The 12,924-nt window shown below is 59.5% G+C and overlaps 1 protein-coding gene across 12 annotated transcripts in view; it reads left to right on the plus strand.

Moving 5' to 3' along the window:
• TRPM2 (transient receptor potential cation channel subfamily M member 2) overlaps positions 1 to 12,489 on the plus strand; it is a 54,676-nt gene extending 42,187 nt beyond the window's left edge. For all 12 annotated transcript variants that reach the window (XM_081078434.1, XM_081078429.1, XM_081078433.1 and 9 more), the window contains 12 exons: positions 686 to 869; positions 2,351 to 2,532; positions 2,803 to 2,935; positions 3,832 to 3,919; positions 4,395 to 4,482; positions 5,105 to 5,262; positions 5,893 to 5,969; positions 7,081 to 7,167; positions 7,608 to 7,713; positions 8,360 to 8,461; positions 9,790 to 9,903; positions 10,487 to 12,489. In XM_081078434.1, the coding sequence (XP_080934560.1) occupies positions 686 to 869; positions 2,351 to 2,532; positions 2,803 to 2,935; positions 3,832 to 3,919; positions 4,395 to 4,482; positions 5,105 to 5,262; positions 5,893 to 5,969; positions 7,081 to 7,167; positions 7,608 to 7,713; positions 8,360 to 8,461; positions 9,790 to 9,903; positions 10,487 to 10,612 (1,445 nt within the window). In that variant the 3' untranslated portion in view covers positions 10,613 to 12,489. The remainder of the gene's footprint in view (positions 1 to 685; positions 870 to 2,350; positions 2,533 to 2,802; positions 2,936 to 3,831; positions 3,920 to 4,394; positions 4,483 to 5,104; positions 5,263 to 5,892; positions 5,970 to 7,080; positions 7,168 to 7,607; positions 7,714 to 8,359; positions 8,462 to 9,789; positions 9,904 to 10,486) is intronic.
• Positions 12,490 to 12,924: the final 435 nt, after the last annotated feature.

Consider the following 12,924-nt stretch of genomic DNA (forward strand, 5'->3'; position numbering starts at 1 on the left):
AATAACGCTTTCAAAAATGTATTTGATTACAAAATAGTACATTCTCGTTGAAAACATTTTTAATTTAAGGTAAGTATAAAGAAAAGTGTTGTTCCTAACCCCACCTCCCAGAGTGAATCACTATTTACAACCTAGTATGTTTCCTTGAGATTTTGTTCATGCACAAGCTGGATATGTCCTCTGCTTTTCTACCAGGGTGGGACTGTGGCTTTTGGTCGCCTGCTGTGTGTGTCAGCATGTCACCTCTTCACCTGTCCCTTTCTCATTTCCCCGTTTCTTCACCATAGTTGTTAATTTTCTCCTTTTGAGCTCTGTCCCACCACATTGAGCTCTCCAGGTTGGGGCCTGTGTCTCCTGGTGCAAGCCCCTGCCTGGGGCCCAGGAAGTGCTTGGTGGGGCGGCTGGGTCCTGGGCGGGGGCACATGCCAGCCTGGAGAGCAGGCCTGGCTTGTGGGGCTTCCTTTGGCCACCACCCTTCTTCCCACAGAGGATGCCTAACTGTGGACAGACAGCTGTCCTTGGACTTTCCCTGGGGCTGAACTGGCAGTGGAGGTCCCCGATGGGCGGGCATCCAGGCCCGCGGGAGCCCAGGCCCGCAGGTGTCCAGGCCCGCGGGAGCCCAGGCCCGCGGGCGTCCCGGCTGGTGACTGCCTGTCTCCTTTGCTCTGGCCCCATTGCATGCTAGGTGTGGACTTCAGCCTGGACCGCTGCAGCCCCAATGGCACTGACCCGTATAAGCCCAAGTGCCCCGAAAGCGACGCCACGCGGCACCAGCCCATCTTCCCTGAGTGGCTGACGGTCACCCTGCTCTGCCTGTACCTGCTCTTCACCAACATTCTGCTGCTCAACCTGCTTATCGCCATGTTCAAGTGAGTGCCATGCGGGTGGGGGCTCTCCCAGGCCGTGTGGCCCCTGTCACCACTGCCCCCTCCTGTCACCACCACCATGCGGCAGTGGAGCCCAGGACTCAGGCCCTAGTCGCTCTCAGGTGCTTTGCTCAACCCAGGCTGAATGATGCTGGCCGTTCTTCTGGCCCCGGTGTCTGTCCAGGGCACTCCTGTTGGGGGCCAGGGGCACCAGTTATTCCTGCCTGTGGACCATGCTGCAGGACGCTACGGGGGGCTGGCTGCTCGGTCTTGCTCCTCCGTGGTCCTGGGGTCAATGGGGCTGCGGTAGGAGAGGGCGGAACTCCATCTCCATGGTCACGGACCAGCCTGTGGAACCTCTGGGCGCCTCACAGAGACATCAGCCTCCCTGGAGGGGCCGGGGACAGTCACGTGCAGGGGACAGCTGGATTCGCACCCAGGCCTCTCAGGACGCTCAGCCTCTGTCCTCTTGCAGAAAACACTGTTTTGCCTATTGTTTGTGAACATGAAATAAGGTCCTCAAGGTGAAAGCTTTCAGCAGGCCTCCCACTTTGCAGATGAGGGAGCCGGGATGGGCGGGACAGTGCCCTGTCTGAAGTCACCTCTGGATATGGAGGAATACATGTCAGCACTCAGTAAAAATGCTTCTCTCACAATGCGGGATGACCTGCATTTGTTCTCGTGTAAGAAGCTCAAAGGAGACAGGAGCGCAGGGCCAGCCCGCCTGTGGCACAGCGGAGGCTGACAGCCACCCCCAGCACCGCTGGTCCACCAGCTCCGGAGGCCCTTTCCGGCCTCTGCAGAAGAGCCCATGGGACCCATGACCCTTGTGGAAGTTTTTTGATTCTGCGTTTGGACAGACACTATTTCTCTTCCCCTTTTATGAGCTAAGTTGCTGAGGTTGTCACTTTCTGATTTCATGTGACAGTCCCTGAACATGTGTTGCAACTGTGACATGAGGTCACAGGGGTCCAATGGGCAAGGGCTCTGTCCCTGTAGCAAGCAGAGCAAGTACATTTCTGCACCTCTGGCCTCCCCTCCGCCGGCCTCTGTCCATCTCGATTTGGTGCTGCCAGGGTCCATGCAAGACGAACGTGTGGACAGTAAACTTGTCTGCTGTTGAAGACACCGTCCCTTCTGTTTGTCAGGTTCAACCGATAAGCTCCTTTTAGAGTTCAACGCCAGGACGACGTCCTTCTCCTGACAAGTGTCCGCTTTGTTTTATCATTACTGAGGTTTATAAGCCGCTAGATCTAGGTGTTCTTCATTTGCTCTTGTGTTCTTGGCCTGTTCTTGGCCCCAGGAATCGCCCAAGTCTAAGTCCGATTAGTCAGCCATCTCTTTGTGCCTCTAGAATCGCCCTTCTGGGCAATGCGTGTCAGCGCTTCACGGCTGTCACCAGGCACCGGCAGTGAGATGGGCGTCAGTCACTCTTGCCGGTGTCTCCAGCTCCTGTGACTGGCGTGCTCCTTGCCTCCCACCAGCTACACGTTCCAGCAGGTCCAGGAGCACACGGACCAGATCTGGAAGTTCCAGCGCCATGGTCTGATAGAGGAGTACCAGGGCCGGCCTCCGGCACCGCCCCCTTTCATTCTGCTCAGCCATCTGCATCTCTTCATCAAGAGGGTCGTCCTCAAGATACCTGCCAGGCGACACAAGCAGCTCAGTAAGCTGGACCCTTGGCCGTCCCCACAGCGCGTTCTCAGCCGTCTTGGGGACCAGACGTGGGCTTGGGCTGGGTGTGGTGGCTGCTTCTGGAAGACAGGAAACTTGGGAACAGTGCAGAGGAGTCAGGCCACTGGCCTCACACTAGCCCCTTGAGGTGGGGGGGCTCCTCCTGCTCTCGGGTGCAGACCCCTCCTGGTGGGGCCCTCAAGTGGGCCGGGCCTCAGGTGTCCTCGTCACGTGGAGCAAGGTCGCTCTGCTCCCCACACAGAGAACAAGCTGGAGAAGAATGAGGAGGCGGTGCTCCTATCCTGGGAGATGTACCTGAAGGAGAGTTACCTGCAGAGCCAGCAGGACCAGCAGAGGCAGAGGCCGGAGCAGAAGATGCAGGACATCAGCCACAGGTGTGGGGGCAGGCGTGCAGCACCGTGGCTCTGACACACCTACAGGCAGAGCCCACCTGGGGGAGGCCCAGCAGCTGCTCGCCTGGGGCTGGGAACCTGCCTGTGGCAGCCCCTGCACGTTTACGGGCCCCGGGCCCTCCGTCGGCTGACCCTGAGAGGCCACGTGGGGTAGGGGAGGGGCAGAAGGGCTGCGGGAGCCCGACTGGACGCCTTGGAGGGTGGACAGTGCACGGCCTCGCTGCAGCTCCTGTAGGGCCTTGGTGGCCCAACCCCAAGCTCAAGCCCACCCAGCACGGTCTTCCTGCTCTCCATTCCTCCTGCCCCACTTTGTGGTCAGTGTTGGGGGATACATCTGTCTGCTCCCTTCTCTTCTCCCCAGCCCTCAGCCCTGTGGGCACTAGACGTGGGACACTGGGTCATGCTGTCACTGTGTGTCTCACTGTGGGCCAGGAGGAAGGAGGGGACATGGTGCCATGTGGTCATGGTACCTCCTGCCCCTGACGTGGACGCTCCCGCAGGCCATGGAGAGGGGCATCCTGGGGCCGCGGGATGGGGAGCAGCCAAGAGCGTGTGCCCCTCCCTCTCCTCAGAGACAGCCACTTGCCTTTCTATACCTCTCTTGGCTCACCAGTGAAATGGTGACAGTAGCATTACCCACTGGCTGTCAGAGGCGTCCGCTGGCTACAAGATCGTCCCCCTAGGGCACTAGGCAGTGTTTGTTCTGTACAGAAACATGCATTATCAGTTCTTTCAAATGAACAGGAAGATGCCTGAAATGAAGGCCACAGAGCCTGGCTGCTGAGTCTGATGGGGCTGCCCGCCTTCCAGCTGGCCCCGTTTCCTCACCGTCCAGGCCTCAAGGCTGGCCAGCTGGGCTCAGCTGTGTCCTCTTCCAGGGTGGACACCATGGTGGACCTGCTGGAAATGGACCGTCTGAAGCAGTCGGGCTCCATGGAGCAGAGACTGTCCTCCTTGGAGGAGCAGGTGGGTCCAGGCAGGGCTGCTTGTGGGGTCCGGGTCTGATGGGCCTGGCCGGTCCCTAGCAGTGCAGTGACTTTGAGAATGAGCATGCCGGAAAACAACCAAGAGAAGGAGGTGGGGAATGCCAGGGCGGCCGCTCCCAATGGGAAGGGGAGCCTTTTATGTCCTCCAGAGGGTTCTTCCAAAGATTTCCCTGGCAATTTACCCCCCCCCCCCCACCACTGCACTGTGAGGTGGGCACATCGTGGCCGTCTCGGGAATAAACTCTGGTCCCCTCCTTGGGCCTCCTCGGGCCTGTCCTGAGATGACCACTGTTACAGGACTCTGCCTGGAACCCGAGAGGGGGCTGTGGGATCACAGTGGCCTGTGGCTGTCCTCAGCCCTCCCACAGGCCTCGCGGTGTTGGGGGCTGTCCGGGGAGCAGGCAGGCTGTGTGGGGCCGGTGTTGACCCCATCTTGTTTGGGATGTGCCTTCCAGCTGGCCCAGACGGCCAGAGCGCTGCACTGGATCGTGAAGACCCTGAGGGATGGCGGCCTTGGCTCGGGGGAGGACGCCCCCACCCTGGGTGAGTGGTGGCTGCACTTTGAGTCTGGGCTCTGTGGGGAGCAGAGAGAGGCAGACATCGGGGGCTGCTGCTGGGCCTGGAGGCAGGCTGCTGTGCACCCAGTGGGGACCTCCAACGGGAAACCTGGCCCAGGGTCCCATCCTCTTCCTGCACCTCACGCTGCAAAGGGGACACCTCCAGGAGGTGCCTGAGACCCAGCCTTGGGGACTGGGTGACAGAAAACCAAGTCTGTGCTGCTGACTTGGCAGGCAGCCAAGAGCCGGGCACGAGGACCCTCTGGGGGAACTCTGGCCCCACAGGAGCAGAGGTGCCCCCTCCATTGGATGGGCTTCCGTGAGGGCTGTGAACCCAGCTGGTTACCGAGAGCCCTGCCAGTGGCTGCCCAGGGAGGCAGGTGTCGGCCGGGTATCTGCTTACTGCTGGAGCCCAGATCTCTGTCCTCCCAGGGCTGCAGTGCTGGGGGCCCCGGGGAGGGCGTCCCTTCAGGGCTGGTGTTGGACCTGGGCTGGGGGAGGGGGAGGCAGCCCAGTTTGGGGGAAAGGACTCTAGAGGCAGCACCATCCTGTGGGCTCAGTGCCTGAGCCTGGCCGGCTTTGCCCACGGCTGGTGTCGCTGTCCCCAGCGCCCCTGAAGGCCTCGGAGAGGCAGGACCTGGAGTTGGATGGCAGGCAGGAGGCAGAGGCACTGAGCCACGCGCCCCATGTGAATGCCCGGCACCTCTTCTACCCCAACTCCCCTGTCCTGCGTTTCCCCGTGCCTGACGAGAAGGTGCCCTGGGAGGTGAGTGCCACGCAGGCCGGTGGGCGGTGCTCGGGGCCACGTCCTGCCCCAAGGGGGCGGGTTGGCCACGGCAGCCTCCCAGGGCCCTGTTGGACAGATGAGGAAACTGAGCCACACACCCACACAGCTGGAGGTGCTGGAGCTCGGAGTTGAGCCCAAGCCACCCGGTGGGCCTCTGACCCACACAGGGAGTCTCCGGTCACCCCACTTTCCCTAGCTCCCATTGTCCCCAGTGCACGGTCACTGCCCCCTTCTGTGAGTGCCAGGTGAGTGGAAGTATCGAAGCAGGGGACAGAGACAGATATAACAGCACCCACCCCATCCCCGCAGGCTTTCTCTTTGGCCTTTCCGGAACATTCCAGGCTGTTGCTTCCATTACCTGCTCCCTCCCTGGTCCCTGGCAGTCGGAATCCTTCTCACCTCTCGAGCCTAGCCTAGCCCCCTGCCTGTCCTGGGGAGACTCCCCTAGACCACCAGTTCTGTCGCCAGTCCCTTGGCTGGGTCCCCCATGGTTACTGCCTCAGGTCGGCCCCAGCTCAGAGGTGTCTTTGGGGTGCTCTCGGGGTCCTGAGCTGTGCGCACTTGGAGGAAAAGCAGACAGTCTGAGGGGAGAACCATGGTTTTGTGCAGACAGAGTTTCTCATCTATGACCCGCCGTTTTACACAGCGGAGAGGAAGGACCAGGCATTGGTGGACCCCATGGCAAAGTGAGTGTGCCCTCCTCATGGCCCAGAGTGGGAGGGCGAGGGACCCCAGTACTCCACAGTGACCGCAGGGAACCCCACAGGGTCTGCTTCCGGCCTGGATGGTGTGTGTGTGTGTGCCCGGCCTCACCCAGGGCTGGGGACATGCTGGGGGCGTGGCTGGGGCGCCTGCGGCCCAGTGGGGGGGCCTCCCCAGGTGTGGTCATCACACTGCTCTGCCCACTTCCCCTGTGGGGACGTGAGTGCTTGTGTCCTCCCAGCACCCTGGAGTCTCTGTCCCGGATTACCTCCAACACCGTGGATGGCCCAACGGGCTGCAGGGGCATGCAGGGCAGCTGTGAGGTTCAGGACAGGCTCTCTCTGTGAGTGCCGCCCCGCTCGCCCACACCACCCTCGTGCAGGCCTACTGTGTGCCAGCCGGGGCTTCCCCAGGTGCAGGAGCCTCCCTGCCCGGCCCCAAGGAGGAAGAATCGGGAGGGACCACAGATGGCCAGGACGTGGGCAGGAGTGAGGGTCCTGCGGGTGGAGGCGGTGCTGGGCCTCTCTGGAATGTTCTGGAACAGGGAGAGGCTATGCAAAAGATGTGCCAGGCTCTAGCAGATGGGTTAGACCTGCGGGCTGAGAACGGCAGGTCAGACATGGATGATGAATGTCTTCCTCCTGTTTTACTGTGAATTCACATGAACCCACCCCAGTGTGAGAATCTGTTATGTCGAATAGGTCCTGGTGGGGTAGAAGGAGCTGGCCCTGCCCAGCTGGGAAACCTCAGGCCCTGTGTTAGTGCCCAGGCTTGGGGAGCAAGGACAAGTCGTGTGCCAGGGCCTGGTCCCCAGGCGGGGCCCTTGTCTGCGGCTTTGATGCCCTTGGGTACTTGGCCCTGACCCCATGCTGCCCCCTTGCTGTGTGGCGCCCTGGGTTGGTCACATGTTCTCTGGGGCACAGGATGGCCACTTTAACACCTTGCTTGTCTGCCAGACTTTTGCTCCCAAGGAGACCTCTTTGTTTTCCAACTGACCCCATGCAACCTGAAGCCCCCACCTCACCCCTTGGGCTCCCCAAGGGCTGGCTGTCCCAGTGGCAGGCGGCAGGCTGAGCAGACCCCTCTCCGCCCCAGGAACCCCAAGGGGCGCACAGGGCTGTGTGGGTGTGGGAGCCTCAGCTGCTTTGGACCCAATCACACGCTGCAGCCTGTGGTCACTCGGTGAGTATGCCAGTGATGAGGACGCCCCGTGAGGGACTCACTCCCAGGCCCTTCCCCCTGCACCCAGATTGCCCCGAGGACCGCTCGTGCTTGGCACCAGCCTCACGGTGGGGTCCACACAGGGAGGAGTGTCCCAGGCCAGCTCCTCACCCCCACAGAGGCTGTCTGTGCTTCCCTGTGGGTCCTCTTCCCTTAGAGCCCACGGGAGGAGGGACAGAGCAGCCAGGGCCCACCTCCGTGGACAGACTGAAAACACGCATAATTCCACCACAATTCCAGACTCACAGTGTGGAACGCCCGGGTCCCTGAAAACTACTCTCCCAGAAGCCGGCTGTTCTAGCCTTGCCAGCTGTCATGGGAGTGGGAGTGGGTCCTCAGGAAAGGAGACAGCTGGTCCCAGGAGGGGAGGTGTGAGAGGTGTGAGCTGGGTCCCTGTGCAGGTGGAAGAGGAACCAGGATGGAGCCATCTGCAGGAAGAGCATAAAGAAAGTGCTGGAAGTGCTGCTCGTGAAGCACCCCCTCTCAGAACACTGGGCCTTGCCAGGGGTAAGCCACCAAGCCATCTGTCCATTGTCTATGTCCTTCACCCTGTCCACCCACTGACCAAACGCCAGTCACCGGTGACTACTGCCTAGACAGTTCTGGACTCTGTCCTGGCTATTAACGACAGAGCCACGTACTTGGCAGATCTTCCGGCTCTGGGCCTCAGCACAGGGGCCGCAGTTTGGAGCGTCGGGCCCTGAGGGGCGTCTGCTGAGCCTGCACAGGTCCAGCTGCCCCAGCTAGTGAGCGCAGGGTGTCGTGAGGGCCCAGAATGGACATGACGTAGACTGTGAGGGACTTTGAGTACCAAGCAGGGTCCCTTAGATGGGTGGGGGCCAGGGAGTGCAGGCGCAGGGTCTATTTCCTTAAGCGGGTGGCAGCCAGGCTGGTGGCCAGGACATGGCAGGCACCAGTGCCTGGCCTGCGCTCTCCCAAGGCTGTGCTTTCGGCCTCATGCACGCTGCTGGGCAGGCTGACGTGGACACTGGGCTCTGGGCAACGTCACTCTGGCCCCGGACAGCCAGGGCGCCAGACGCTCGTCTGCCTGTGGCTCCAAGGCTCTGGCTGGCCGCCCATGCCGGGCAGGTAGCCAGTGGAGGTGGGTCCCTGGACGGCCTGCCCACCTGCTTCCGCCTCCCTCCCTGCGCAGGGCTCCCAGGAACCAGGAGAGACGCTGCCTCAGAAGCTGAAGCAGATCCTCCACAGAGAGTTCTGGCCTTCCTTCGAGAACCTGCTGAGGCAGGGCATGGAGGTACGACGGCCTTTCTGTGTGTCCCGAGCCCCCTCGGGGCTGCAGGGAACAGCAGGATGTTCCCCTTTGCCATCTCCTCTCTGAGTCAGGTGTGGCCTAGGGCGCTGCCACCCTGGGCAGGCCTGGTATCCATTCCCCTCCCACACTCACTCTTGCCCTGAGCGCAGCTGGCACATGGGGGACCCGCGGCGTCTGTGCCTCCCAGGGACACGAGCTGGGCCCCCCCCACCCGCACTTGTCAGGCCTGTTTGTTTTATTGAATCTCTAATTCGTTACGAGAGCAGCACATGTTTGCTAGGACATCTCAAGTGCAGCGGGGCACACAGTGAACAGCCAGCCGCCGACACAGCCACGTGCCCCGTGCCATAGCCTGCTGGCTTCCTCCTGCACGCGACATTTCTGTGTTCTGTTTTTGCACTTAGTTTGCGGTGGTCCTATTTTTAGGTCCATATGTACAAATTTCCCTCATTCTTTTTCACGACTACATAATGTTTTGTGGGCTACATATATTTTGTGCCACGATTTGGTTAAACAGTCCCTTAAGTGGCATCTAAGTTGTCACCAGTCCTTTTTCTGCCACGTGTTAGGATGAACCAGGCCATGGCTGGCACTGACGGTTTTGACCTACAAACCCAGCTGTTCCGTGGGGTTTGTCCTGTGTGCTGCCTGGGGGGACACTGCCATCTCCGTTTCCTTACTTTGTAAAAACAGTTTGTTTCTTGAGGTAAAGTCCGAACAGCATAAAATTAACCATTTTACAGTGAACTGTTTGGTGGCATTTAGTACATTGACAGTGTTGTGTCACCGCCACCTCTGTCAGTTCTGGAACATTCCCATCACCCCAGAAGGATACCCGCACCCCGTCGGGGGCCACTCCCTCCCCATACCCCCACCTCTGCCCACCGCTGAGTGCTCTCTGTGTCTGGGTTTACCCTTCTGGACATTCATGTCGGTGGAATCACACAGTGTATGGCCTTTGGTGCCTGGCGTCTGTCACTTAGTGTGATGTCTTCAGGGTCCGCTATCAGTTTTAGTCCTTCCAAGGACAGTCCCGGCGGGTCCGAGGTGAGGCCAGCGGCCAGGAGGGAGATGAGTGAGGCCGTGGGCCTCGAAATGTGTCGGTCAAGGCTGAAAGCCCTGCTGGGAGCAGCTGGAAGGGCGGGGAGAGAGCCAGGCCGGGGGCTTGGGTGCCCTGGGCAGCTGTGCTCAGAGCGTCTAAGGGCTGGACAGAGCTTGAGGACGGTGAGGTCCCTCCGTCGGGAAGGAAGCCAGCGGGCTCAGGGTCTGACTGGCTCCGTCTGACTGGCTCGCCCTGTCCTGCCCCCTAGGTGTACAAAGGCTACGTGGACGACCCTCGGAATACGGACAATGCTTGGATCGAGACAGTGGCCATCAGTGTCCACTTCCCAGACCAGAGTGACGAGCTAAAGAGGCTGAACTCTGTATGGGGCTCGGGTCACAGGCTCTAGACAGGGGCTCTTGGGTTGTACAGGAGGGGTCTGATGGGATCCCGGGAAGGGGCCAAGTGTGAGGGCTTCAGGGGTCAGAGTTGTGCCCAGAGGGCACTAAGGGGAGGCCAGAGGGCACCAGCAGGTGGCTGGAGCAAGTCAGGGCTAGATGGGGACCCTGGGATGGGGTCATCCTGGGGCCCCCTCAGGCTCGCATCAGGGGGGACGTGTTCATACACCTTTATGGGGATACCATCCCCCATATTTAGCTCAATCTTGAGTGTCCCTCATCTAGAACTGAGACTGAGAGGTTCTAGGGAAGAAAACTCGGGGCTTCCTACGCAGGAGAGAATACCTCGGAATAAGGAGGTGCTGTCTCACTCAAGGACTGTCAGGGCTGCAGCGTTTTCTGAGTTGGGCCTCAAGCAGGCATCCTTGCTCCCTGGTGACAGAAGAATAAAGCCCAGGCCAGCCTGTAGCAAGGCCCGGGGCCCGGGACTGAGGCCGGAGAGAAGCCCGGGGTGTCTGGGTGGAGGCGGGCAGCTCCGAGGCTCAGGATGTGCCTTTGTCCTTGCAGCACCTGCACGCCTGCGACCCACGGATGGCCATCCGATGGCAGGTGGTGGACAGGCGCATCCCACTGTCCACCACTCACAAGACCATCCTCCAGAAGGCGGCTGCTCTGTACGGGGCTTACTACTGACCGTGGGCTCAGGCCGAGGCTGGTGTGTCCCCGACCCCTCAGAGACTAAAGCCGCACAGTGCAGCCGTGGACCTCGGCGGGCGAGGGGACCCACCGCCCCTCAGGCTAGCTGGACTTGACCGCCACATGAGCTCACGAAGCAGAAGGCAGCAAAGCACTCTGAGAGGGGGCTGAGGCAGGGGACAGGCTGGCTCCAGTCACACGGCAGCTCCTGGAACTCCGCCAGACATCGCTGCCTCTCTTGAGCTGGCTGGCAGCCAGGTGAGGGGCTGGAGTGTCCTGGCAGCCTCGGCCCTGAGCTGGAGTCTACTCCTGGTCATGTCGTCATGCGTGCACCAGCCCAGGTCTGCGACTCCCAGGGAGCTGGGGTTCCCCTGTGGCCTCCTCCTTGAGCCCATGCCCCACAGAGGGCCCCACTGTGACCTGACTCGGTCCCTCGCCTGGCCTGGGGTGGGCACCGTGGGAACCCCAGTTCCCCACCCGGTTCACCATCGGGGCTGAACCCCTCAGCAGGGTCAGGAGGCTGGTGTGCTCAGACCTGCTCTGGACGTGCAGGGGGTCCCTGCCTGTGCACAGCCCCGGGGACTCACACACACTGCTCTGTCCCTCCTTGTGAGCCCAGGGAGGAGTGGCTGGTGGGTGTGGGTGGTGGGGCAAGGGCGCCCTGTTTGGTGTCAGGGACTCACACACCATCGGCATCAACCAGAAGCTTTAAGGACCAAGACGGTTGTCCAATCTGACATTCGTTCGCTGCCCCATACAGCCTGGCCAGCTCCTGCACTTCCCGCAAATTAGTTGCAGACCAGTGCACTGTCGGGGCCACCGGAACCTCTGCCCACCCCTGGCCTGAGGGCATCTCCCCGTGGACGCCCTGCAGGCACCCAAGGGCCCAACTTGTGGCTCTTGCTCTGACACCACCCCCTGCCCTGCCCCCTGCTCTTCAGCCTCCGAGGCCCAGGCTCCATCATGGTCCTCAAGCCCCCCTTGGGCCCCCCACCTGCAGCTGCTCAGGTGCCGTGGAGCCTTGGTTTTTATCTAGACTCATATACGCAGCCAAACTAGAATTCAAGTGGCAGCACCAAATAAAGACATTTTCGACTTGTAAGGACACAGAGAAACTGTCTTTTCTGGGAGAATATCTCAAAGACGAGTTGTGGAAATGCAAACACACTGACTCAGCCGGCTCGGGCTGCTCTAACAACACCGCTGCCCGGAGGTCCAGACCCGGTGCCTCAGTGGTGGCTTCTGGTGAGGCCTCTGCTGGGTGTCCTCACAGCCTGTCCTTGGGGGACACCAGTCCTATCAGATCAGGGCTCCACTCGTGACCTCATTTAGCCTCATTCTGTCCTTAGGGGGCCCACCTCCAAATACAGCCACACTGGGAGTCAGGGATTCCACGTCAGAATATTTGGGAGGGACACACACGCGCGTGCACATACACACACACACACACACACACACACACACAGTTCTGGTAAGCAAAGAAAGCACTAAAATGTATGGCTAAGTTTTATCATTGTGACACATAAAGGGAAAAGAAAAGTTAACAGCAGTTTAGAGTTAAGGTCCCGCCAGCCTCGGGGGGCACTGCATGCCAGCCTCCAGCATGGTGAAGGTCGGGAAGAAGAAATGGACACTGACCAGGGTGGTGCCAGGACAACACAAAATGTACTTCAGGTCTGGGCGACAGAAATAGGGTAACGCTCTAACCCCTCAGAAGGACAACAACAACGGAACAACAACAACTCAGGGAAAGAAAAAATATCAGAGGACAGTTAATACAAAATAAAATGGTAGGAAGTAGTCAAAACATGTCAGTAATTATGACACATATAAACTGTGATTCTCGTATTGAAATAAAACCCAGCAAATTTCTCTAGTTCTCTCTGCATTTTTTGTTTTTGTCACCTAAAACAGAAGAGCTATATAATAGCTGGCCACATGGGCAAGACGCGCTGGGCAGATGCTTCCAGAAAGAAAGGTATGGAAACAGGGATGGTGAGTAGATGGGCTCAAGGCTCTGACTTGCCCTGTTAAGGACAAAGAGGAGTGTCTGCACAAAAGATACAAATTCATGAAGACAGCACTTTCCTGAGCTGCTGTCCTCCTAACACCGTAGCTTTTTAAATGTATGCAGCAAAATAGTTAGAAACTCAAGGAGAAATTGGCAAATCCACAGAAATCTCAGAAATCAAGGAATCAAGAAATCTCAGAAATCGAATCAAGAAGCAAAAGGAAAATAGGGTAGAATTTGAATAATGCAATTAACAAGACTGCTCGGGCTGTGTGTGCATTTGTGTTGTGTGTGCTCA

Source organism: Rhinolophus hipposideros (assembly GCF_964194185.1).
Source record: "Rhinolophus hipposideros genome assembly, chromosome: 2".
In the NCBI taxonomy this organism is placed as follows: domain Eukaryota; kingdom Metazoa; phylum Chordata; class Mammalia; order Chiroptera; family Rhinolophidae; genus Rhinolophus; species Rhinolophus hipposideros.